The sequence below is a fragment of the Neoarthrinium moseri genome (assembly GCF_022829205.1).
Source record: "Neoarthrinium moseri strain CBS 164.80 chromosome Unknown scaffold2_Wmoseri_CBS_16480, whole genome shotgun sequence".
Taxonomy (NCBI): domain Eukaryota; kingdom Fungi; phylum Ascomycota; class Sordariomycetes; order Amphisphaeriales; family Apiosporaceae; genus Neoarthrinium; species Neoarthrinium moseri.
In genome coordinates, this window is record NW_026055116.1 from 938,848 (window position 1) to 963,866 (window position 25,019).

Genomic DNA, 25,019 nt, shown 5'->3' on the forward strand with positions numbered 1-25,019 from the left:
ATGAGTAGAACTGCCATTACTCGTGATAGCAAGCACTCCCGGGAGGGGCACTGAGGTTATCAGGGGCTGTGGAACGTCCTCGTTGATCGAATCCAGAACCCGTGGGCAGCATGGGTGGCAGTGGTGACGGTGAATCGGTTGGAGATGCTGTAGGGTATTCTGCATGGAACTTGTCAATTGATCCGTGTCATATAAACGAACTGGAATGTGCGACTCACTCTTGTTTTTCACGCGTATACCGGCGGGCAGGACTCCGTTCGGGGGCATGTGGATGATGCGGACCGGGTTTGGCTTGGGGTGCCAGAGCGGCAATGTGCCGGGGAGCATCTGGCTGCGGTCGAGGTCGCGCAGATGCGGCGGCGGGTGGATGGGTGACTTCTCGGCGTGGGCGCCGGCGTCATACCTCCTGGCCCGCTTGCCGCCCGCAATGGCATCCAGGTCCTCGCGCATGGCCTGGAGAACGGCATAGTGAGGGTGGCTGGTATCGTAATCTTCCTTCACTAGGTCGAGAGCCTCCATTGTGTCGAGCAGGGGGTTGCCTGTGCCGAAGGCGACTGACACCGCTGGCACGTGGCTGCTCTGTCGGTTGCCAGTCGTGATCACGGCGGCGGCACCCGGTATTCTGGGGGGCCAAGAGAGGGCATTCAATTGATTTTGATCTGCTTGTATCAACGACGCTTGATGGACCTTCCTTTTGGCAGCCTGAATCCTCTCGTTCTTGTCGCTCTTCTGTTGCTCGCTGAAGGCATACAGAGCGCGGACTTCATTTTTGGGACGATTCCCCAGTTTAAGTTCCAGTGGTCCAAGCAAAGCTTCCAATTCCTCGTAGTGTCTGTTGAGTACGAACCTGTCAGCTGATGTCTCTCGTGTACTAGAGTGAAGCATAGCAGGGAAATTCGTTGGCTTACATCAAAGCTCGACACCTTTCAATTTCGAACTCTAGACGCATAGTCTTGCTTTGGGCCATTGGAACATGATTTTCGTTCCAGCAGAGAAGCGAAGCGAGCAAGAAGCATTTCCGTGCGTCTCCAAAAACTTCGCGGAACCGTCTTGCCCTTGTAGTAGTAACAGGGGTGTCCTGTGGGAACTCACGCTTATGATCGTCACGACGTCCTCTATAGACTCGCATGGAATCGTAGACACCTCTCCAGTCGCGTGTTTCCTCTTCGATATATGCTTTAACCCTCGCTGCATCGGTGGACTGTCGATACCCGAGAAACCACATATCTACAGCATGAGATCCCGTGCGCCGGCCTTTGTACTTTGAGGGTAACTTGAACGCACCCGTGGTGTAAAGACCACAGATGAGGTCATCAGCGTGATAGAACTCGAACTCCGTGTTTGACGGATTCTCGTCATCTTGAGCTGCATTACACGCGACGGTGGACGTTGGGGATCTTTTCGGTTTCTTCGGTGGAGACGCCCGGGACTTCGAGTTTCCTCTTTTGTTGGACTATGCATGTGTCATTATTCTGCACCATGTTTGTGTACATGCTTTAGATGCTTGAGGTAGACTGACTGATTTCTTGGGGCCCATGGTATGTAAAGATCTTTCCTGCTCGCCACACTGTAGAAATTGGCACTTTGGGATGAAGTGTTACGAGTCCATATGTTCTAAACGTGTCTTTCAAGGAAGGAAGATTCGGGCTAATGACATCCATTATTTTTGGATGCATCAAGAAACATGTTGTCTCGGGTAGGTACGCTTAAAGACAAAGGATTGCCAAGCCAGGTACGAAAGCAGAATGACCCCTTGGGCTTGAACGCACTCAAGACATCACATTCCTTAGGTACAAATTCAAGACACGAAATCCTTCCAAATGATTGAAAGTCGCAAACATTGGCAGTCTTGCAATTTGCTAGCGCCGAGAGTCGTATTGAGTACATCACGATAGGTACAGTATAATAATAGTATTGGCTACCCCGCCAGCGGACCAACGTTCATGCTAGCAGTACTTGAACAAATCCACCAGCTCAGTAAGCTCAAGTTCATCTGGAGTGAAACTTCTTCTTGCTTTCACTATAGGGGTAATCCTCCACATGACACCCGTCCTCTATCTTCAGCCTATCGAAATATCCCGACACGGAACTGTTGCTCGGAATAAGAGGACTATTTCCTTGGGTGGTGATCGAGCCGCAACTGGCATTCACCGCGCTGTACATATGCGCAGGCCATGCAACTGGAAGGTTCGCTTCCTGTTGTGAGGATAGATGCATCGGAGGGCCCAAGGATATCTGGTCTTGCACCATTGGAGGTGATCCCATCGCTGTGCTTGAAGCGGGCGATATCTGAGGTCCCGCCTCCCATAGATTTGTCGGTTGAGGCCAGCGTCCCCTGACCATTGTACTTGGCCGATGTCGAGAAGAATCATAATTCGGGAAGAACCCCTGTCCGACTCCGGTAAATCCTGGGGCTGGGTGCTGGTATGTACGTTCGCTTTCTTCGTGGCCCATTACCTCGTAACCTCCAGATGGGGTGAAATATCGCGCATCGTCGCAGGCTGGAGTAGGCAGATACCCACCCATGTTAGCCTCCATGGCCATATCGTTGTATGAGATACCATGGCCATGTGGCTGGCTCTCGAAGCCCGGAGATATCTGGTTGAACTCATCTGGGGAAGCATCGAAGGTGCCTGTTAAAGGCCCCAGTAGTTTCTCCAGCACCTGGGCTACGTTTCCGGAAGAGGAATTCGAATCCGGAGATTTCCGTAACAGGTTGAGTCTTGCTGTGATATCGCCGTCACTTATTCCCTGCTCATTCAGGATACATCGCAACATCCTGTTTTCTTCTAGTGCCATACGTCCCGCGCGTTGCATCTCAATACTTGCTTTGACACCTTCAGCCTCGTACTGTGCAACTTTCTGCTGTAGTCTCTGAACATGTTGTCTTCTTTCCAGCCGGGAGCGCCTTTGATTGTCACGTATTCGGTCCAGAGAGGCCCTGTCCTGTAACGCCAAGGTCAGTAGTCATGGTAAATTATTCAACGAGGATTGACATTGAGGACTGACTTGCAAAAGCTTATTTCGATTCTTAGATGTTTGCTTCATTTTACCGCCCCTTCGTGTCAATCATGAAGGAGGAATATAGCACGAGTGTTCAATACTCGCTATGGTGTGAAAAGAGAATGAGCCTAGACCCTAGCGATCGATTGGCGGTAAAGTAAACATGACCACACGTAATATAGAAACTCTATTCGCTTCTCTACTATTGCACTTCAAGACGATGTTGATTAATCAAGAAATACGCAGCAAGTTCGTGTACCGGTCGTTAGTTGTGACCATACGACGATTGGATAATATAAGATGATGTAAACTAGTTACCAAATACTTGTACGGGGAGCCGCTCGTGCTAAGCCCATAAAAGGAACGAGTGGCTTTGGATTGACTGCATAGGTGGGACCACTTTACTTTTTTCTTCCTGCTCTTGTTTCGTGAAAGTTGCCTGACATTCTCAATAGTTTCACCTCCGGATAAAATGGTGTTGTTGGCCTATCACTGCACTTATCCTGACCAAGTATTAGACCTGGTTTAAATACTTGAATGATTCTCAAGCTACTTGACATTATTAAAATGTACAGTCTATGGATGAGCGTCTATTGTTAGCTGCGTGATCGAGATTGCGATGAGCGCCTCGTGAACCAGCAATAAGCAGAAGCTACAGGTTTCGTGTTTGAAGCAGCTATCTTGATTTAGAGTCAGATCAGGTCCTTTGGACTCGATCTATAGAACTGAAACTAACAATTGGGATCTGATGGTCATTTCTAGATCATGAAGACATCGTCGAGTACATTTCCATGTGGGGGTTTGCCTGCATATGCATCAGGCTATCTGCAACGCGTGCATGATATAATTAGCAGCCGAGTTCCCAAACTGAATCATGACACTCCACACCATGCGACTAGGGTATAGGCCAAACCCCAAGCCATGCAATGTACAGGAAACACGACTTAGGCGCTACAAACGGGGCGAGAAGGCTTGCCCATACGCGGCGGAGTCCCGTTCAGGGCCTTGGCGTGGTCGTTGTATTATGCACGCATTCGGACCCAGCGCCGCCCAGCGGGAGTAGATCAGTAGAGCTGACTGAAAGCCAGTCTGGCGGTGCATACGAAGAGGGTATAGTGATCTGGTGTCACGTGTAAGTCTCAAGGTACGCCGGTGTACGCCAGCCTTGCCAGAAATACCTGCATACCCCCCGAACACCCTGAGAGCAGTGGGATAACTAATCCATGAGTCAGGTTCTCCGCGCCAGGCTGTGTCCCTGACAGTCTCCGTGGCACGCCACGATCCTAAGCCGCGTGGTCGAGGTCTGCCTTCCCGCAGATTGTTTCACGAGGCACAGGGCGGGGATACTTCTGTAGAAAACTATTGTCTATTCTAACAAAAAGAATATACCCCTTGACAGAGGACCCATAAGAAACTTTATAAGTCAGCTTATACATAATGACGACCTTGACGTTCACTGCATGAATCGCATGGCGCGGCTGCGAGTTATCCGAATGACAAAGACATGTCCTAGGAGCGGGCGCCATCTGCACTCTCTCTTGATCCAGCACGTATGCGGTTGTGACTAATTCTATGGCCAGGGAATCCCTGTTCGTAGACTCATTTGGCGATGTTCCGCAGCTCATGCATTGGGATCAAGGCCTGCATCTCTGGACCTCCTCCGAGCGGACCAGACCTATGGGGCTAGTAAGCGTGATATGTCGTTCACACTACGTCGTGTCTGTTGATTGCTTTTGCAAGATTTCGGTATCTTTTTGTCTACACTTCCCGCCGTCAGCGGCCGCCCTAAAGAGTAAAATATTTTCTAATTCATGACAGGAAGACACGTGAAACCCGAACCCATTGATCGATAGTTGGATCGTCACGTCTGATCAGAGCCATTGCCACGAGCCACTAGCCACGAGCTTGCACAACGAGTGTGATCGGCGGTCTGACGATACAGTTGCTTGGCTGTGCGGTAATCAACAGCATGGTCAGCAGGGGTCCGTCCTCCGCCAGTATTTTCTTCTTCTCGAGAACGTACCCAGCGCATTGGTGGAGGACGTGGAGGAAAGGACGGCTTCCTGATTCCGGTTCCGCTCCGCTGTCCCGCCAAGGTTCCTGATGCGGAGCTACGCAGCCTTGACATCCCCATGTCTTACAATTAGAGCGAGCGGGAACCCGAGTTGACTTCCGACTCGCCGGGTGCTATATTCTAGTGCTTTCTGTCGGTATATTCTTCTACCTGACCGAGCTCAAGTGTGTTGAGACAGGGGGTTGGGTGACAGCAACTTTCTCACCACCATCTTCATGAAAAGGTGATCCCTGACCTGCATCCTAAAACTTACTGGGATGGCTGGGCACCTAGTAACACTGTGGAAACGTGAGATGACAAAGAACAATGTAATTTATGCGGGCGATTGACTGAGACTTGATTACGATCTTACTTTTCCATTACCGGCCTCTGACCGGTGAACAATTGAGAACAATTGTGCTCGAATCACAGACGATACCTACGAAAGTACCCAGATAGTCATACAAAAGTCAACAGGGATCGTCTGCGTATCCTTCTTGGTACACTGCTTATTCTCAGTCTATAACCTCGGTACGCTACTTCTTCGCATTTACTGTATCACTGTGATGTCACCGAGATAGTTCTTGTTAACATGATAGGGCCCGCACGGCGAGGTTTCCTTGATTGTAAAAGTATGAGAAAGCATGTTGCGGCATTTGTCGGCATTCAACGTTTGCCAGTAGCTCAACAGAGTCAAATGCCGATACCCATATGAGACTCCTTAGCATTGACCGGCCGTGACCGAGACAGTGATACCGTAGGCACCAGCATCGTAGTCCGCGCTGCCACTCACAACCATGTTGCCTGATCCATCCGGCACCTGACAGTTGCCGATGATGGTGTCGATGGCGGCGCCGAGACCATTGGCCTTGGCCGCGGAGTTCATATCGGTTCGGTTACACAGCCACGAGACCGCACCGTTCTTGCAACCGAGCTGGTGACACACGTTGGCATCAATGTCGAAGTCGTCGTCGGCAGGTCGGGCCTTGAGGTCATCGGCAAGGGCCTGAACGGAAGGGACCTTGACCAAGAAGTTGTTGGAGCAGGTTACACTACTGGCCTGTACTAGAGATTAGCTTACACACAATGGCAGGCCAGAATATCACAGGGGTTTGACGAACATCTCGGATGCGAAGCTTGTCACCATTCTCCGTGCCAGAGCGCATCTACAAAAACGGTCAGCATCAAGTATCAACGGCAAAAGTCTTGAACTAACCGGAGCAGCAAGTGCCAAGACGGGGACAGTGAGCAGTTGAACGGAGTTCTTCATGGTGATACCATTCGGTTTGCCGGGGCAGAGACTGGTCAAAGGTCGTGGGGCTCGAAAGTGGCAGGTCTTCGAATGATTGATCGTCAATGCTTATTATCTTGAGGACACTCAGGCGTTGCGAGGACGAATGCTGAACGATTGCTTGATCAAGAGAAAGGAAGAAGGCGAGAACACTGGGGACTGAGAAGGAGTTTAAATAGTAATTTGTGGTCGCTATTTCCACTTCTGATTCCTCACTGAGCTTGCGATTCAAGTGATTATCACAAGAGAGCGAGGTCTAGATGGGCCGATATTATCAAGTTCACTCATAGTTACAGGAACATGGCTTCTAGATCCAGCGTCTACTCATATGATCTGATGTTTGAAGGTCCAGACAGGAGGTCCTAACAAGCTGGACCCTTCTACGATAGTGATGAGGATTTCAAGTCAATGGAAAAGCGCTTCCAAAAACACTACATACCTAGCTAGGCAGGCAGGCAGGCAGGCATAAAACACTCACAAAATCTGTTACACATGCATCTATGGGCTCAATCTCTCCAGAGTCCACTGGTCTTTGCCTTCCACCTTTCTCGTGTACACGAAGCGATCGTGCAACCGGCTCTCCCGTCCCTGCCAAAACTCGACCGACTCCGGCACAATCCTCAGACCGCCCCAGAATTCAGGCACGGGAATCTTCTCTTGGTCCTGGAACTTGTCCTCTGCCTCCTTGACCCAACCGTCCAGCTCCTTCCTTCCATCGTCGCCGTCACCCTCGGGCTTCAAGACCTGGCTCTGCCGACTAGCCCAGGCGCCCAGCCGGCTGCCTCGCACCCGTGTATCGTAGTAGACCTGGCTCTCCTCGCTGCTCAGCCGGGTCGCTTTGCCCTCCACCCGAATCTGGCGCTCCATGCTCTCCCACCAGAACGTAAGACTGGCCCAGGGGTTCGTCGCCAGGTCCGCGGCCTTGCGGCTGGTGCCAAAGTTGCTGTAGACGACGAAGCCGTGGTCATCCAGCTCCTTCAGGTAGACCATGCGGGCAGAGACACGGCCTGAGGGCAGTGATGCCGTGGACAGGGTGCAGGTCTCCGGATGGGCCACCTGCGCCGCGGGATGCTGCGCAGCTCCGAACCAGGCGTGGAACTGGCGGATGGGCGACGAGGGGTCCAAGTCCGTCCGTGTCAGGTGGCCCTTGGTGAATTGGCCAGCCTGGCCGTGTGCCTCAGTCCCCGCAGGTGCGACTGTATGCGTTGGTGAGTTTTTTTTGGATCCTGATGCCGTCTGGCATGGACATGGCAGCGACACAGACGTACATATGAGCTTGGCGTCCTCCTTAGCAGCGTGGAGGGCCATCTTGTTTGTAGACCTTAAAAGTCGGGAGATGGTTGATTGCATCCAAAGAAGTCACGCGCGTTTTGACCTGGATATTTGCGTAGGGTTCTTGATATAAATGCCGTGTCAAGCTGTGTAAGTGGAGGGAACATCAGTTCATCAGATCATGACGCATTCCCCATGTGGAGCTGCGGCTTCCGCAGCCGGAATTCACCTGCCAGGATTCTATGGTTACGAAAGCCCTCAAACGCCAGCATCAGTGCAAAGGACTTATAAAGTCTTTCGAGTTCATAAAAAATGAATCTGATCATAAAAACTCTTCCGTTATTTTTCTTTGCGTGCAGGGCTTGATAGACACATTACAGGATGCCAGGACTCGGAGCAGTTGCATGCTTGACTGTCAAACACCTGCGCGATATAGAAGCAATGCTTCGCCAAGTTTTCAAAGATGAGCAACAAGGCAGCAACAGGCAGTGCGGAATTTCGGTTCATAGTTGAATCAATGGGATAAGCTGTACCTAATGTATCCACGTTGACTTGACCCAAGATGCCACCCAATATTCGGCCGGCCGAGTATACAAGTGAAACTGGCCTAGTCCTCCACGAGACGAAGAGTGAGACCATTAAAAGCAATCCAGAGTAGAACGAGCGTCAAAAAACACAATTCATTTCAAAGAACACAAACCTTGTCGCAACCAGCACTGAGATACGATGCAAAAGAAAGGTCAATCGGGGATTCGAACCCCGGTTACCGGAAAGTCATGATATATGAATCAGAATCCGATGTGATAACCAGCTACACTAATCGACCGTGGTTTTTGATTGTTGAAGAGTCAGCAGGCTATGACCATATCTATAGCTAATAAGATTTCGGTCCATTCTCCCGGACCACCTCTCTGCCTCATTGGCTTATCGTGTCTCAGTCCCACAGAATTCTGGAGCCAGATCGTCCATAGATCCGATAAGATATGCCCCGCCATCAGCCGAGAAAAAAAAGTTGCAGCACCTTGGTGGGGGAATTTGCTAGGCATGTCTCGCCAGACCTAGGCGCCTTATTCCTTCTACTACGGTGGTTCGATACCTTACCCTCCCTACCTTGGCCTCGTACCTAAAACCTCAGAAGCCTCATCTAAGCAAACGGCGGGCGCCATTTCTCCGTAAAGCGACACAGCAGAAGAACGCACACCAGCCATAGACACGAATTCCCTCGGCAAACATGGGTGACTCGAAGGCGACGGTCCAGAGCCTGCGCGAGTCCCTCGTCTCCGAGTCGACGGCGCTGCCCCTGCGCTTCCGGGCGCTCTTCTCGCTGAAGCACATGGCGCGGCACTCGGACGGCGCCGAGTCGCAGGCGGCCATCGATGCCATCGCGGCCGGCTTCAGCTCGCCGTCGGCCCTGCTGAAGCACGAGCTGGCCTACTGCCTGGGCCAGTCGGGCAACCTAGAGGCCGCCAAGCCGCTGCGAGCCGTGCTGTCGGATGTTCATGAGGACGCCATGTGCCGGCATGAGGCCGCCGAGGCCCTCGGTGCGCTCGGCGACGCTGACAGCTTGCAGCTTTTGAAGGAATTCAGAGACAAGGAGGGCGAGGAGGTTGTGATCAAGGAGACTTGCGAACTTGCCATTGATCGTATAGAATGGGAGAACTCGGAGGCAAGAAAGCAGGAGAAGCTGCGCCAGAGGTGAGTCCTAAGCGTGTTGCTATTACTTCAGTGCGACCCTACTGCATAGGACTGCTAGCTAACCAGGCCCCAGTGACTTTGCGTCCATAGACCCCGCGCCATCGATGCCCGAGTCGTCCCAAACGGTCGAGGAGCTCGAGAAGACACTGATGGACACAAGTGCACCTCTTTTCCTACGATACCGAGCCATGTTCGCCCTCCGCGACCTGGCCTCACCCCCGGACCTCCCCACAGCCGTCCCTGCGGTTCACGCTCTTGCCAAGGGTTTCGCCGATTCGTCTGCTCTATTCCGCCACGAGATTGCCTTTGTCTTCGGTCAGCTGTCGCATCCCGCGTCGATACCTGCTCTGACTGCCGCGCTGAGCGATACCAAGGAAGCCAGCATGGTGCGACACGAAGCCGCCGAGGCGTTGGGCAGTCTTGGCGAAGAAGAAGGCGTGGAGGATATACTGAAGCGCTTCCTCAACGACAAGGAGAAGGTGGTTCGTGAGAGTGTGATCGTGGCTCTGGATATGGTGGACTATGAGCAAAGTGGGCAGGCTGAGTATGCTCTGATTCCCGAGTCAGCCAAGGCTGAGACGACAGCGGCGGCATGAACGGCTGGAAGGCTGTAAGATAGTAGACCAAGAATAGATATCGTCGACCATGTTTGGGACTGCAACCCGGTCGGAGGATTCGTATGCTCGCGTGGTATAGCTTGTAGGCATCTCAGTTGTTTGCGCTCCACCTGCCATATATGATTAGCGAAGGGTAAGGTCTCTGCGAGGAACGTGACATACTTGTGACCGCAGTCGCACGTGTAGAAGTTTGTAGCGCCTTCATCGGCACTACGCAGCTGAACACTGGAAAACCTGACTTCTGTACGGCCGCACTTCTCACAAGTTTCGGCGATCAAAGCTTCGGTTTGGACCTTGTGTCGTTCCACAGTCTGGACAGTCGATAGCTTCTGGCGAAGCAGCGAAGGGAAATCGGAAGGTTTGCTTTTTGTAACGATGGATTTGAATTTCGAATCTGCAGGAGTCAGTCATGGGATATACTCTACCGGAGTCAGGCCACGCGGCTGGGCGTCAAGCCAACATGGCTGACTGACCTTGGTTCTCAGCACCACAGCACTCGCACTTGAGGATATTCTTCTCGTTGCCCTTGGAAGCAGGCAAGAGGTTGCCGCAATCGGTGCAGAAGACCAGGGAGCCGATTGAAGTCATTGTGACTGGGGCCGGCTGGAGGCGTAGTCTTGGGACGGAGCGAGTAGCTGGAATTGTGTCGCTGGTGGTCAGGGAGTAGCCAATGTGCTGGGGCTGTCAAGATGTTTGTCGCAAATCGGCCATCGGCCATCAACCAAAGGAAAAAAAAAGTTTTGGAATGCCGCCCCAGCTTCGGACCCCTGCCACCTGCCTGCTGGTCGTCGGCGTGGGCGCTGAGGAAACGCCGACATGCCGTGCACAGACCATAGCTTATTCCCTGTCCACCCAAGGGCCACTAGAGCACAGGAGGCCCGGAGCCAGGAGCCAGGAGCCAGGAGCCGGGGGGGTCGCGAGCAGCGGGCAGAGGGCGGCTTCTCATTCGAGCCCGGCCAACTGTCGCTGGCCATCCGCCTGGAGCTTAGCGCAAGGCTGTCGCAACTTCCCTGGCTGCATGTCGCGATTGCAACTGCACATCCCTTGAGCCACAGTTTTCCCACTCCCGCTCAGGCCCAGCAATCTGTCGACGGCCAGTGTCTAAAATACCTTGACGTGTCCTCGACTGCACAGTGGACCCCCGAGCTCAGGCTGTTCCGCACCCTTTTGCCGGTCTAGACCCGCACGATGCATTCCTCATAAGCCCCGGCCTCACGATCATTCCGCCGACGCGCATGGCACACAGCGACGTGCCTCCGCACCATCAGAAGGAGGACAGGGTTGACTGCGATGCACTGGGTGACCACTGTAGCGAAGTAGCTTGGGATATAGGCAGCGGAACCTAGCTGAGGTTCCGTCGATACCTACAGCAGAATGGCCGATCCACGAACGGGCAGCCCGAATGGCTTCGCACCCCATTACGAGCAGTCCCAGTACATCGACCCGAGTGCTCTGCAACAACCGCAGTTCCAATTCCAGCCCATCCAGAGTCAAGCTCCGGCACCAAGCCCGATGCTTGACCAAGGGCGCGATGCAAATCATCCGAGGCCCTTCACTCTGGACGAAGCGCTGCCCTACACCCCGTTCACAACCGTGTTTCCATTCGAGTCCGGTAAGTGCGATCTCTTCCGACCATGCCATCGCGCGCCTTCCCTGCGAGACTTGCCAGCCCGACTCCCAATTCCAATCCTCGATTCGCAAACCCTCTCCTCCCGCAGCTGTGATATTTCTTTGCCTGCGCCATCCTTCTCCCTCGGTTCGATTCGTTGCGGATCGGCTCTAACGCTCGTTCTCATCCAGACATTATCAACAATCCTACCATCGGCTCTGGCCAGCTAGCGCCGTCTGTTATGGGCATTGTTTCTCACAAGGAATACGATGCCTTGAATCAAGAAGCTGAGAATTCAACCCATTCGAAACGCCTCGAGGCCAGTCTGGAATATGTGCAGAATCTACTAAAGCGCGAAAAGATTACCGAGTTGTGAGTCTCCTAGAATTTAGGATTGTTACCTCTGCCCAGCGCCTTCGGATGGGCGTCTGATTGTCTGGACCTTTGCACGTTCCATGACCGCCACTTGGATCCCATATTGACCTCCACCACAGCCAGTTCAAGACCGCCCCCCAAGTGACGGCAACGAGTAACAAACCGGCCAAGAGTTTGGCCAATGGCCTGTCACCTTTCGCCCGCATGGTCTACGACAGCACCAGTATCAGCTTTCGATATCCTCAGCCTGATACACCCCAAGCTCAAACGCCTGCTGCCATCAATGGTCAAGCCATGTCGCCCAAGACAATAAAGCGATCGCCCAAGTCCCGGAAGGTTGAGCCGCCAAAGGTAGTTAAGCACAACCCGGCCTCGCTGAATGCTCAGGCCGTCGCTAAGAACAGGTCTCGCATCAAGATTCACCTGCCGTCCCAAAGGGAGCTCAGCGCCGCTGCCTCTCTCTACAGCTCACCCAAGCCAGATCCAGAGCAAGCTCTGTCCGCGCCGCCCGCTTCAACGCAGCCACAGACCATCTCGCCGTCAGATCTCATGCTGGCTCCTCAGGCGCCTGCAGCTGTGAAGTCCGAATCCGCCCCCGCCCAGCAAGCCACGGTGCAGGCAGCTCCGGAGGTGGCCCATCACCTGCCCCCCAAAGCGGAGCCGAGTGAGAGCTCACGTCTCGTCTCTCAAGCTGCTCCCCAGTTTGTTCCCGAGGCGCCTCCTAGGCGTCCTACGCCGGTAGATAGTAAACTGCAATCTCAGTCCACGGGTGCTATCACTATCGAGTTACCGGCCGCTACCTTCAACAAATCTGAGTTCATGGTAGTGGATGATACACCAGCAGCGCCCGCTGATTTTTCGAAAAAGCGAAAACGTTCCGAGCTTGACAATGAAGATCTCATGGACGGCGGCCTGAACAATCGAGATCGTGCAAATGCAGCCAACCGAGAACTGGAGAGATGCCTACAAGAAATCTTCGAAGCCAGGAATCTGGCATGCCATGGGAGAAGTGCCAATTCGTGGATCGCCTTGACCAACGACGAAGAGCCTACCATGACGGTTCTTGCCTATAACAGGGTTCACAAGTTGGTCGCTAGAACGCTCGAGCTTGGATGCTTTAGGTTGGTGCCCATCGAAGACTTGCTGGACATTCAGACCTTGTGTGACCCTGCTCTGAAGCATGCCGATTCACTCGAGCTCAGAGTTGACGAATCTTGGGGCCAAGTCGAAGTCGATATGTGGTTGCAGCAGCTTCCAGACATCGAGGCCGGTCTCAAAGCTGCGCGTCTAGCTCTTGTCATCATGACTGGCGGACGAGAAGAGAAACAGCTCTATTCAGAAGGTTTGATCCAACGGGGACTGGGTCTCTTCCGATCAGTCTTGGATGGTGTCATCATTCCGCTAGCTGAGATGCGTGGCTCACAGGGCAGCCTGTTCACACGTCTAGCGACGCAAAAGAAGTCCATCAGCACAATTTTCATGGCTTGCCAGAAGCTGTTTGCTCTCATGACGTCTTTGATTACTACCGTTGACCTCTCAGAGGAGGTGGTCAATAGCTTGGAGGTCGCGTCATCCCAACTGATATTCGTTGAGAACGCGTCTACTGAACGAGATTCGGTCGTGGGAGTCCAGAAGTTTGATGGGCTACGTCTAGTTGCAATGGATATGCTATGCCAGATCTTCCTGATGAACCCGTCGCAGAGACAAGGTATCCTCACTGATATCCTAACGTCCCTCGAGAAACTTCCAAAGGCAAAGCAAAGCACCCGTCAATTCAAGCTTTCCGACGGTGGGAGCATCCAGCCTGTGTCTGCACTTATCATGCGGTTGATACAAGCCAGTGCCGGCAAAGTCGACGATCCAAGAGCAGGAAGCAGCGGACGTATCATGCAGACACTCGCCGAAGCGGACCAGGGTGAAGAAGTACTGTCCAATGATGCCGGAAAGCTCGCAGATCAGATTTATACTGTCAAAACGGACGATTACGCGGCTATGCAGCATTTGACCGCTGTCCAGGAGCTTGACGCTTTGTCGAATCCTCTATTTGACAATGCCAAGAGGAATGGGTCATACGTCATCAACTTCCTCGTGAAGCGCGCGCAGAAGTCTACCAAGACTGGTGATACACCATACCGCAATTTGCTAGACAATTTTGTTGAAGACTTTAACATATGTCTGGATTCGCCCGACTGGCCAGCCGCGGAACTTCTGCTTCGAATAACAATGTCCATGATGTTGGAGCTCCTCAAAGGCGAAAAGACATCTGTACCGGCAAAGAATATGGCCCTCGAGCTCCTCGGCAATATGGCTGCTGCAATCTCCCGACTTCGGTCTCATGTACGGAAGGTCGCCAACAGCTTCGAGGGTAGCGATGCCGATGATCTAGGTCGTTGGCTTGCGGATCTCACTGCCATGGTCCTCGAGCGCAGATTCTCAGCCGAAAAGATGACCAGTTGGCTTGGGCCTTATCGCGTCGTCCTCGAATACCTCGAAGACCGAGTCAAAGAAGATCCCCATCTCAGGAGTGCGATATCATATCTGGTCACCGATTGGGCTGTATGGCTGTGCAGTGCTTACACCGAAGGTCAACAGGAAGAAGCAGATGACATCAACTCTGAATACGGCAGGATTGCTTACAGACTTCGCAACATGGTGGACGATCGCAGGTGGCTTACCACTGAGTACAGCTTCAAGTCAGTCGTTGCAAACCACGCAAGGCTGTCCCATGCCATCATACTTCTCCGTTCACCCTTCTGCGATTCCTTCAAGGGGATCCTCAATATCCTGATGCAATCTATGACTACAGATGCTGCCACGGTACGCAGTAGAAGCCTCAAGAGCATCAATTCGGTCCTAGAAACAGATCCGTCTATTCTCGATGGTGATAGCGTTGTCATCGACATGATTCTGCAATGCTCCAACGACCTATCACCTCAAGTTCGAGACTCAGCCCTCAGTCTCATAGGTAAATGCATCGGCATGCGACCTGCGCTTGAGGAAAGAATGATGCCTACAGTTATCCAACGGTTCGTCGACTCTGGTATTGGTGTGCGTAAGCGAGCAATGAAACTCGCAAGGGATATCTACTTGAATAATAGCAGCAAGCAGGTGCGAAGCGCTATTTCGAATGGTCTTCTTCACCGCGCGCAAGATCCTGATGAAGGCGTCCGCGACATTGCACGGCAGATGATCGAGGAGGTCTGGATCTTTCCTTTCTACAAGGCGGATGAATCCACTGCGTACAAGCAGTCCCTCACTGACCATGTTTCCCTAATGGTTCAAACTGTGAAACAAGGCAACTCATCTGTCATCCTTGAAAAGGTCTTCCAGACAATCTTATCACCCGAAGCGAAGCTGGCAACTGCAAATCAGCAAGTCTGTACGAGACTCGTCTCAAGTATGTTCGACCTGATCCACAATCCAGAATCTGATGACCCATCAGTCCCTTCTGGCAAAGACGCTTTGCAGGTGCTCATGATCTTTGCCAAAGCCGATCCAAAACTATTCACGTTCGAGCAGATCCGAATGCTGCAGCCTCGCATATCAAGTGTGGGATCCAACGAGGATCTCATTGGTTCAAGAGCTGTAGTTGTCATCTATCGTCGCGTGCTTCCTCAAGTATCCAGCGTTCACTCTCAGTTCCTTGCAGACATACGGAAGGACCTTATGCCGGCTGTCTCCAAAGTTACAAGGGCGCTTTTAGACGACGTCATTGCTTGTTTGTGGATTATAAGCGAGCTTCTGGGGACGTCTGAACATCTGGCTCGTCTCGTGTCTTCCAGTCTGGCAGGAATTCAAAAGATCAGAGCATTGTCCGCCAAAGGTCCGCTCGACCAACAGAGAACGCGACAATTCGACCGGTACTCGCTTATTGTCGGCATGGCCGGCAAGCATTGTAACCTGGACAGCCATGAAGCAATCTTCAAGACAAGCTTTGCCAAATGGTCAGGCGGATCTGTATCGAAACTGATGGTAGATGTCCTTGCGCCTTTCGCCACTTCTTCACAACCAGCAGACGTTCGAAAGTCAGCACTCGATGCTATCGGTCTTGTGTGTCAATCTAATCCCAGGAATTTTGTTGCTCCAAACGTCTATACCATCTTCCAGCAGGCCTTCGACGAGCAGAATCCGGTTCTAGAATCGATGGTGCTGCGTTCTTTCAAAGAGTTCTTGTTCACAGAAGAGCAACGCTCAGAACAAGCGGCTGCATCTGCAAAGGACAACAAGGACGCTGGCAAGAAAGATCTCAAGGTCATGGCATCGACTAGCTTTGATGATGTGGCGAGTGCTACCACACAGAGATTTCTCAAAGACATCACACGGATCACCTTGACATCGCATGATGAGTATGGGTTTTTAGCGACGGAGGTATTGGCCAGTATCAACCGACAAGGTCTGGTCCATCCCAAGGAGACTGGCATCACGTTTATGACCCTTGAGACGAGCCCCGTCAGCAGGATATCCGAACTCGCGTATCATGAACACCGTGCATTGCACAACAAGCATGAGACAGTCCTTGAACGGGAGTATGCCAAGGCAGTTCAATCAGCCTACCAGTACCAGCGGGACGTCTGTAAAGACCCTCGCGGCGCGACAACAAGTCCTTTCACATCGAAGCTTCATCTTCTCATTGAAGTCCTCAAAATCAGTAAATCCAAGAACAGAAAACGTTTCTTTGACAAGTTGATAAGTCAGGTGGAGTTTGATCCTTCAACCCTGGATGTCAGCATGACAGTGCCGCAACACGTGGAGTTCTCACGGTTCTTAATTGAAAATATGGCTTTCTTCGAGTTCGCCAATGTCGATGAGCTACAATATCTGGTTACCAATATGGAAAAGCTTGTCACAAGTGCTGGCTCTGGTATTGCCCAGTCAATCGAATCTGAGGTCTTCCAGGTGCGCGTCGACACAGTCTTGGGCTTGCAGCAAGCAGAGAATGGGGACACCGAGTCAGCCGCCCCCGTCGAACCTCAAGTCGATGCAAAGCGACTACGTCAGCTTACTTCGAGTGCTATGATTCTTCTTGCCCTCTGGGAAGCCCGAACGTTCATGAGACGTTTGTACACCCTGAAAGTCAATCGTGAGAGTAAGGCCAAGACTGCGGTAAAAGATACTAGCAAAGACAAAGCCCCAACCAGGGCGCCCGGCGTCACCGGCGAAAAGTTTTGGGACGACATCGACCATATAATGACGGGATTGGAATCCCGAGAACGCATGGTGGAGACCTGCAGATCGTTCATCGAGCTTCTCAATGTTGACAGCGAGGTAAAGGTCGCGAACGAGGAAGACGAAGATGCAGACGGAGAGCCACGGACGCCCGAGGCCGACGTAGAAGACGACGAAGACGCTCCCAATTCAGATCCACGAGGCCGTAAGAGAAAAGCTGCCAACACACCGGGAGGCAGGAAGAAGCGCGCGCGCTCAAATTCGAGATCAAATGCTCGGGGCCGCCCCCGCAAAAGTCCCCTTGGTGGTGGACCAGATTTCGACGAAGGAATCGAAAGTGACTTCATTTGAGGGGTGGCACAACACATTCCCCTTAATTGCACATATACCGAATCAAGTCATATGTGGGCTGCTTCTACACGAATGATACGGGAAGGAACATCTACAGAGCGATGCATATCAGCATGTACCTTTGGGTTGATGCCACCTGCATACAACATAATAAAGGAGGGGAACGGCGTTCAAGGCATGATTAACGGGCAAAAGATTTTGCCCAGGAAGGAATTTGATGAAGACAGGACTGCCCTTGCATGCGATGATACCTCTTTGCTTTCTCTATTTGCGGCCGGGGTTTGTTGACCGCACTCAGCTGATGCAGCCGCTGAATAGATTCTACGTCGAGTAGATAAGCTAGCCAGATAGTCTTGATTGCTTCGTGGCACTGAAAAAGAAATAGACCAAACAGGCCTGAAACAAATTTGCGGTTCAGCCTCAACTGATGTGCAATCAACCTCTTTGCCCGACCCTACAGGTAACGGCTTCATTGGCTCTATGGATACTATGCTCTTGGTTGCAGGTGTCCACATGATGAAATAGGGGTTCGGCGTGGTAAAGGATGCCGTCTATACTACAAACCCCCACCGATTTGCCATGCACATACGAGCATCGAGGTGTATGGCATTGACTTTACCCATGATGGTTTGTATATTAGGTTATTCATCAAAGATGAACTGTCTGTAGTTGCGGCCGAGCTGCTCGACCCCTTTTCGCAACTCCCACCCTTTGACATCGCATACCTTCCGGCAGATGTCCTCCAGAGCCTGGTCCATCTGGTCCCCAGCCGTGTGAAGGTCGCTCTCAACCAAGATCCTGTCGTCCGGGCACCCGCGTATCACCTCCTCGGTTTTCTTGTTCTTGTCGCCCCCCTCGGGGTCCCAGTTGATAGCTGTCGAGAAGGAAAAGAACACCTTGGCCGGTACCGACTTGTGCGTATACTGATTCAGGATGTTGAGCGGCCCGCTATAGGAGTGGAGGCATATCCGCGGAGGGAAGGGCAATGGCCTCAATTCTTCTTGGCCACCGGCGATGCCGCTGTCGTCCTCGTCGTCGGACGAAAAGTCCTTGGCGTTTTTGGCCACCTTCCGCTGCTCGCGCCGCGACAGCACCTCCTTCTCGTGGCCCCGCCAGCAGTCCGCGAGCGCGTTGTACACGCCGCCGTGCACCTGGACGCCGTGGACGCTGACGGCGCGCCGCATCTCGCCCGCCAGACGCAGCTGCGCCTTGAGAACCGCCGTCTGGTGGTCCAGGTTGACCCGGTGCGGGCTCAGGCGCCGGCCCTCGCGCCCACCGGGTGTCAGCTCCTCGTCCCGCTGCACCTCGGCCGACTTGGTCCAGCTGTCCGGGATGCGGAAGGCCTTGTCCAGGCCGATCTCGCCGACCAGCGCGAGAGGGTGCTTCTCGAGGCGAGCCCGCGTCTCGCTAATGAACTCGGACAGCGGCCGCGGGTCCTGAAGGCCCTTGCTGAAAGACGCGTCTTTCGACGTGGGCGGCGGGGATAGGATTTTGTCATAGTGGGCCACCTTGCCCTCTGGTGTTCCGTCGTATGTCGGGTTCGGAGCGGTATCATCATATATCTGGTAGGAGAACCATGGATGCCACCCGAAAGATGGGATGATGCGCCGCCCTGAATCTTCCTGACCCGACGAGTAAAGGGCCTTGCTCCCTGTCACCCCTTGTTCCGATGCCACATCGACAACCAGGTGTTGGTCCTGGGATCGGGTGGACATGACCGTCAGGGCCCGGGCTTTCATTCGGGAAATCGACGACACGGACCCCAGGGTGTCTGTCGGGTGACAGTGGGCGTCAAAGACGCCCACATCCCAGGGGAACGGTTCTCGAGATTGCGTGGTGTCAGCAGCCAGTCGTGTCTCTCGTGCCCCTGATAGGGTCCCATGCTCGTGCTGCTGGCACATTTCGAGCTGTTGCATACCCGAGTAAAGCTTGTACTTCACTGGCTGAGCACTACCGCTCTGCGGCCACCTCGATGCTTCCTCCGATGCTTCCTCGATCTTCTCGAAGCTGCTTACCCAAGCTCGCTCCTCGGCCTCGGTAATTCAGGGGTCCTCAAACTCCAGATTATATGGTTCAGTGATGTCTAAGCGTTACTTTAACCAGTTCTAGTGAATCCGTGCTATGCCGGGATATGGCGCAAGGCATTCGACTGAGCTACGAGTGGTAAGCAGGCAAACAGCACACTCGAAGATAGCCAAAGCTTTGTCGCCTTGGTTGGCTCAGATGAGCTGCTCAATTCCTGATTATCTGCAAGTCTCAATCAGAGATTCGAACTAGGCAGTCCGGACTCATCAACATATCTCACGGGCGCTCGAGTGCCTGGAACACGTGGGTTGAGCGTGTGTGAAATTATGGGCATCTTACCTGTGACTACCTGTCAAGTTCAAGAGAAAGTAAATGGAACCTCTATTCGAATGACGGTTAGTATTTCTGAATTTATTGCAGCCCTGGCCCACAGCTCGTCGTACAGATGAATCAATGGTCAGCCATTCTTGATTATATCACGAGGAGTTCAAGTGTCAGGGACCCGCCTTACTAAAAATTGGGGTCCAGCTTTCGTCATTGCCGGAACTGCCCCACAGAAGCTCTGCCATACGCAATACGTTGCGGGCCACGAAGCCAGTCGTCTAGTTACTAAAGTCATTACTCCCCTCTTCTCTGGCATCACCACCAAGTTGAACGTCGGGGGTAAAGGTCGTTGCTCAGACAATCGACATGGCGCGTCTCTGAAGAACACAGCTGCTTCTCGCTACCTACTCAGCGTCCCCATCTTTAGTTACGGATTCAACGAGCCCCTATTTTCTATTATAAGTACGAGGGACGTCATTCGACATATGGCATTCAGTTGAACCTCCTGGCCCAGAACCTTGGCCTAATTCCACTCTGTCGGTGGCAGTCCACCCTGGCAGCTAGAGATGCAGCTAATGACACAGTTGCTTGCTGTGGCAACAATGAGGCACTACCTCAGGGCCATGGCGGTTAGATTACAGACCTAGGAAGCTAAGGTACAGATGTCACAGGCTTGTTTCTCTGGCTATGGCTAGGTGCTTACAGTACTGCGCATCTCAGCCTTAGGATCCGGATCACCAGGGCCCAGGCACCTCGGACCTGCTAGGGGACCAACCAAGGTGTTCCCCGCCTATTAGCTGCATGATGGGTGAGACTCCCCAGCTTTTCACTGGGCCCTTCCGGGCTTAGGGGCAATCGATGGTGGCGGCCGGTGGCAGACGTGCGCGAACTCTAACGCCGGCTCTCAGGCATGTGAAAGCTGCCTGCCCACCTGCCCTTGACCGTGCCACGGGTCTCGTCGTCCTCACTTCCACACACTCTCGACAGCCATCTTATGCCGAGGAGGGGCGCTGGGGTTCTTCGGGAAGCTTACTTGTCCTTCACCACTCAACCCCTACTGCACAGTACTACCACGTCGCACATGCGTTCGAGGCCGTCGCCTCCACTGAGCTTGCGTTTCTGGGGAGCAATCGCCATGCATTAGCCTCGAGTTCGTTCAGGACCGCTCGGGATTTCAGGAAACCATCAACCTGTGCCATCCGTCTATCTTCCCCGATTTCTGGCACCACCATCACACCATCTCTGCTTCCCTGTACGACTTTGACGTGCGAGCTAGAGACTGTCGCTGATCTCGATCTTATCTTTCTCAATTTATCATCAGCAGCGTGTGTCGTCGCTTTTTCGTCTGGATACGGGTTGACCTTGACCCAAGTCTCACTTTGGAAACAATCTGGTGCTGTTATCATGGAATGAATCACAGACGCTCTAGAGTGGCTGTCACATCTCCTCTCTCCATCTTCCCTCAACGCTGGACCCCATCGCGCGGGCTCTACATTTGAACATAATTCGTAGCACCACGTTGAGGACTGCATCCTGCTGCATCAGCATTCCAATGGCGCTTCCCAATCTCGTTCTGGTTCTCTTGTTACCCTTCGCGGTGCTTGCGGCCCTTCCTTTTGCCATATTTGCTGCTTTTACCTCGATACTCGCCTTCTTCGTCTTGTGGCTGCAGTTGATATGGGCCAACTTCGCAGTGCTCCTGGAAACATTGCGCTACGTTTTCTTGGGCCATGGCCGGCCACGACACTTTGTACCATCGCCTTCGGAAAGTCGACGGTCTAGTAGACCGACTTCACCAACCATGTCACCTCCGCTATCCCCGGAAGCCTTGTCACCGAAAAGCTACAGGCTGCGGAGGCGTACTGCAAGCATTGGAAGCAACGGAGCAATAGCCAGCGGGCATTACGGCGGGCAACTGTTGACGACAAGCAGTGCCCTGGACAGGGACTATGAGGGTCTCGGGGGCTGGAGATTACAGGACGGCAGGAACGCGGCCGACGAGAAGGCCTGGGAGAGTCTGAATTCCCGCTTTGAGGTGCCCGACCATCACCGCCATCACTACCGCTCGCAAACACATTCCGGCGCGCCAGCCGGAGCTTGCCGTGTTGGATCTAGCAACGCGTCCGGCGCGAGGTCCAATCCCCATAGCCCCGAGAGAGTCACACTGGCAATAGGGTCGAATTCACATAGCCCCAGAAGTAGGACGCCCTCGCGTGCCAAAGTCGAGCCTTTCACCAACGTGGACCAAGGGTCTTATTTTCCCCCATTCACCTCCACGCAGCCTAGAAAGATCGCCACATAGGATGCTGCAGCAAGTCGGGTCGAAATAAATCATAACCAGGAGTATCTGGGAAAAGTTGCGAGTTCACCTCTATCTGGATAGTGTGACAAAATGCGGCTAAAATCTTGGGAGTCTGAATCAAGTCGATCTTCCTGTTCGTTTTACATGCCCGGCGCCGGCAAATAACGACTGATGACTTTTACGACTGGGTGGGACTATTGGGGTATAGAAAAGCTCGGCCTGCCGCAGGAATGTTGTAAGGGACCCAAACTCGGGGCGGGATGGCAATGTCCGATACGGAAGCCCGTATGAACTGGCTGGTGGGCACATAGGAAGCCGTCGTGTAAATGGTCTTGGCGTTAAAGGGTTATAATGACGCATTGGGCGTCTGTATGGGATTGTTGGAACATGGTAGGTCGGTTACCACTGATCAGGACTGATTCTGGAAGTCCGTTTGAGGGGCTCGATGCCGGCTTCTGGCTTGGGAGTTTCACGATATTACGATCCAAGGCGCTAGAATTGGTGTAGAGTGAACTAAGTGAGCAGACATACTCAACGATGAATCAAATTATTCAAATGCTCCAGGTATCATGTGGTAATCCAACTCCTGACGCCGTTCCATGTAACCATCATAACAATCGTAGACCACAACAGACAAAATCCCGGTCAACAAGTCGGTGTCGTAACTTTGCCCGTGGCCTTCATCGGGAGGGGGAGGCCCTCGGCTCCTCAATCCCCCATGGAACTCCAGAAATAGTTGGCGTAGAAGAAGCGCGAGAAGTTCTTGTCCATGTTGACGACGTGCACATCGCCCTTCCGATCGTTGCGGACGACGGCGCGGGTGAACTCGCCGTTGCCGCCGTCCTTGGCGTCGCGCTCGATGTCGATGCCGAGGCTGCGGTAGACCTTGAGGCGCAGCAGGACCTCGTCCTCGACGGGGTCCTTGCGGCGGGCGGCGTCGGCGGCGTCACCCTCGACGCCCTGGGCCTCGAGCTCGGCCAGGCGGGCGGCCAGGTCGGCGGCGGTGCCGGCGAGGCGCTCGCCCTCCATCTCGAGGTCGGAGCAGGCCTTGGCGGTGCGGAACTTCTGCGTGTCGAGGCGGGCGATCTCGGAGGCGTGCGCCGTGGACGAGTGCGCGCCCACCAGCTCGTCGTGCTGCGCCGACAGCGTCGCCAGCGTGCGCGTCAGCTTCTTGAGCTGGGCCGCCGACTCGCCCAGCCGCAGGTCGCGCGCCGACTGCAGCGTGCTCAGCGAGTCCTGCACGCGCGACACGGCGTTGCGGTCCGGCGCGATGTTGAAGTTGTGGATCGTGTGCCGGATCAGCTGGGAACTGTCAGTATGTCGGAAAGCAACCAGGACGGCCGCGCGAGGAGAGGGAGGGGCGGCGTACGGCGGCGGGATCTTCTTCGAGGATCATGGTCGCGGTCGTATGTTGGATCAGGCGCCCTTGCTGCTTCTGGTCGGGTGGTCTGCTAGAAGAGGGTTGAGGCTTCTGCGGCTGTTCGCCTGTCGTTGTGGTTGTCGTCGATGGTTGACTTTGAACTTCAGGGCCAAAATCCACGCCCAAATGAACTTATTAGCCTCACCTTCGCACGCTTGGTTGATATGCAGCGATTCGCGCCTCGATGCGCTAGGCCCGATTGGGTAAGTACACAACAAGATGCTGGTCGCCCATCACCCGGGACGATTATCGAGGGCTTATCGGCTTATCGGTCCCCTGTGCTCGGCTCGCTCGCTCGCTATTCTAGCGTGCGAGGTGCGTCATAAGCAAGTCGCCTGCCAACCGCGCCCGCGGCACGAAGCCACAGGGAGAAGAGAGCGTCTGGCCGCTGGGCGACCCGCAGGTCAGATCCACTGACAGCTCCCGCCACAGTGACCTAGGTACCCATGCGACAGCACTGCGTCCAACTCCACCACGGGTCAACCAGCTAGAAACTTGACTGTGGAAACTCTTGGTCACGACAAAGTGCCGACTACTTTTCCTCCCAATACCTACCACACTTCTGATCTTTTCAGAGCCACCGCGCCTTTCTTCCCCAGCAACTCGATACAGACCGGCAATCAACACAGGCCAACATGACGTCTTTACCTCGTAAGTGGCCCCCCGTCTTCCTCGGCTCCGGCTCGGCGCAAGTCATGCCAGCTGACCCGATCTCTGTTCCAGACGCCGTGGATGCGGAAACACCGCTCAAGGCCTCGGAGCTCCAGGTTCTGAGGGCACAGTACGAGAAGGAGGGTGACATGGTCGGCGTGCAGACCAAATTCAACTACGCCTGGGTAAGTCTTTCGCCCCCCCCTCCGTCTTCAGTTACGGCCTGGCTCGAACATGGTGGCTGACCACAAGCGACACACGTGCAGGGCCTCGTCAAGTCGGACGCCCGCAGGGACCAGCAGACAGGCGTGCACCTGCTCTCGGACATCTTCCGCGTCTCCCCCGAGCGCCGCCGCGAGTGCCTCTACTACCTGGCGCTGGGCAACTACAAGCTGGGCAACTACGGCGACGCGAGGCGGTACAACGACCTGCTGCTGGACAAGGAGCCCATGAACCTCCAGGCGGCGGACCTGAGGCGGCTGATCGACGACAAGGTCGCCAAGGAGGGGCTGATGGGCGTCGCCATCATCAGCGGCGTCGCCATCGCGGCCGGCGTGGTCGGCGGCATCCTGTTCAGAGGCAAGAGGAGATAGCCGGCGAAGAGGAGCGAGACGGCACGGGTAGAAGGACAGGAGGGGATCAGGGTCTTATGAGTCGTCGCAAATCGACGACAGGCGTTCAACGGCGGTTACGGATGGCAAATCTCCTCGTTTTGGATTGTACTCTACAACATGGTACATATATAATTTATATATACACATACACGGAAAGCTTGTTCATCATTTTCCCCAGGCGCTTCTTACCTGGGTATCTGACCAAGTCAGTGTATTCATTGGCCTTGGGCCACATTTCATACGTGTTTCTC

At 53.7% G+C, this 25,019-nt stretch overlaps 11 protein-coding genes across 11 annotated transcripts; 4 read left to right on the forward strand and 7 right to left on the reverse strand.

Annotated features, from left to right (window-relative positions):
- Positions 1–16: 16 nt before the first annotated feature.
- On the reverse strand, positions 17–1,537 carry JN550_001040 (uncharacterized protein; the record flags this gene model as incomplete). Its single annotated transcript, XM_049308655.1, has 4 exons — positions 17–159; positions 219–832; positions 909–1,453; positions 1,520–1,537. The coding sequence occupies 4 exons, from the start codon at positions 1,535–1,537 to the stop codon at positions 17–19; spliced, it is 1,320 nt and encodes a 439-aa protein (XP_049176946.1).
- Positions 1,538–1,989: 452 nt separating this feature from the next.
- JN550_001041 (uncharacterized protein) lies at positions 1,990–3,048 on the reverse strand (the record flags this gene model as incomplete). Its single annotated transcript, XM_049308665.1, has 2 exons — positions 1,990–2,946; positions 3,010–3,048. The coding sequence occupies 2 exons, from the start codon at positions 3,046–3,048 to the stop codon at positions 1,990–1,992; spliced, it is 996 nt and encodes a 331-aa protein (XP_049176947.1).
- A 2,729-nt stretch (positions 3,049–5,777) lies between these two features.
- On the reverse strand, positions 5,778–6,326 carry JN550_001042 (uncharacterized protein; the record flags this gene model as incomplete). The annotated part of the gene is made up of 3 exons (XM_049308676.1): positions 5,778–6,116; positions 6,178–6,222; positions 6,273–6,326. 3 exons carry the CDS (start codon positions 6,324–6,326, stop codon positions 5,778–5,780), a joined length of 438 nt encoding a protein of 145 aa, XP_049176948.1.
- Positions 6,327–6,845: 519 nt separating this feature from the next.
- JN550_001043 (uncharacterized protein) lies at positions 6,846–7,655 on the reverse strand (the record flags this gene model as incomplete). Its single annotated transcript, XM_049308687.1, has 2 exons — positions 6,846–7,543; positions 7,616–7,655. 2 exons carry the CDS (start codon positions 7,653–7,655, stop codon positions 6,846–6,848), a joined length of 738 nt encoding a protein of 245 aa, XP_049176949.1.
- Positions 7,656–8,850: 1,195 nt separating this feature from the next.
- Positions 8,851–9,910, forward strand: JN550_001044 (uncharacterized protein; the record flags this gene model as incomplete). Its single annotated transcript, XM_049308699.1, has 2 exons — positions 8,851–9,314; positions 9,388–9,910. 2 exons carry the CDS (start codon positions 8,851–8,853, stop codon positions 9,908–9,910), a joined length of 987 nt encoding a protein of 328 aa, XP_049176950.1.
- A 112-nt stretch (positions 9,911–10,022) lies between these two features.
- Positions 10,023–10,519, reverse strand: JN550_001045 (uncharacterized protein; the record flags this gene model as incomplete). The annotated part of the gene is made up of 3 exons (XM_049308710.1): positions 10,023–10,041; positions 10,094–10,325; positions 10,405–10,519. 3 exons carry the CDS (start codon positions 10,517–10,519, stop codon positions 10,023–10,025), a joined length of 366 nt encoding a protein of 121 aa, XP_049176951.1.
- A 786-nt stretch (positions 10,520–11,305) lies between these two features.
- On the forward strand, positions 11,306–17,432 carry JN550_001046 (uncharacterized protein; the record flags this gene model as incomplete). Its single annotated transcript, XM_049308721.1, has 3 exons — positions 11,306–11,543; positions 11,732–11,912; positions 12,035–17,432. 3 exons carry the CDS (start codon positions 11,306–11,308, stop codon positions 17,430–17,432), a joined length of 5,817 nt encoding a protein of 1,938 aa, XP_049176952.1.
- Positions 17,433–18,073: 641 nt separating this feature from the next.
- JN550_001047 (uncharacterized protein) lies at positions 18,074–19,333 on the reverse strand (the record flags this gene model as incomplete). Its single annotated transcript, XM_049308732.1, has 1 exon — positions 18,074–19,333. One exon carries the CDS (start codon positions 19,331–19,333, stop codon positions 18,074–18,076), a length of 1,260 nt encoding a protein of 419 aa, XP_049176953.1.
- A 2,000-nt stretch (positions 19,334–21,333) lies between these two features.
- On the forward strand, positions 21,334–22,083 carry JN550_001048 (uncharacterized protein; the record flags this gene model as incomplete). Its single annotated transcript, XM_049308743.1, has 1 exon — positions 21,334–22,083. The coding sequence occupies one exon, from the start codon at positions 21,334–21,336 to the stop codon at positions 22,081–22,083; it is 750 nt and encodes a 249-aa protein (XP_049176954.1).
- Positions 22,084–22,791: 708 nt separating this feature from the next.
- Positions 22,792–23,479, reverse strand: JN550_001049 (uncharacterized protein; the record flags this gene model as incomplete). Its single annotated transcript, XM_049308754.1, has 2 exons — positions 22,792–23,385; positions 23,453–23,479. 2 exons carry the CDS (start codon positions 23,477–23,479, stop codon positions 22,792–22,794), a joined length of 621 nt encoding a protein of 206 aa, XP_049176955.1.
- Positions 23,480–24,138: 659 nt separating this feature from the next.
- JN550_001050 (uncharacterized protein) lies at positions 24,139–24,747 on the forward strand (the record flags this gene model as incomplete). Its single annotated transcript, XM_049308765.1, has 3 exons — positions 24,139–24,154; positions 24,227–24,339; positions 24,421–24,747. The coding sequence occupies 3 exons, from the start codon at positions 24,139–24,141 to the stop codon at positions 24,745–24,747; spliced, it is 456 nt and encodes a 151-aa protein (XP_049176956.1).
- Between the last annotated feature and the right edge of the window lie 272 nt (positions 24,748–25,019).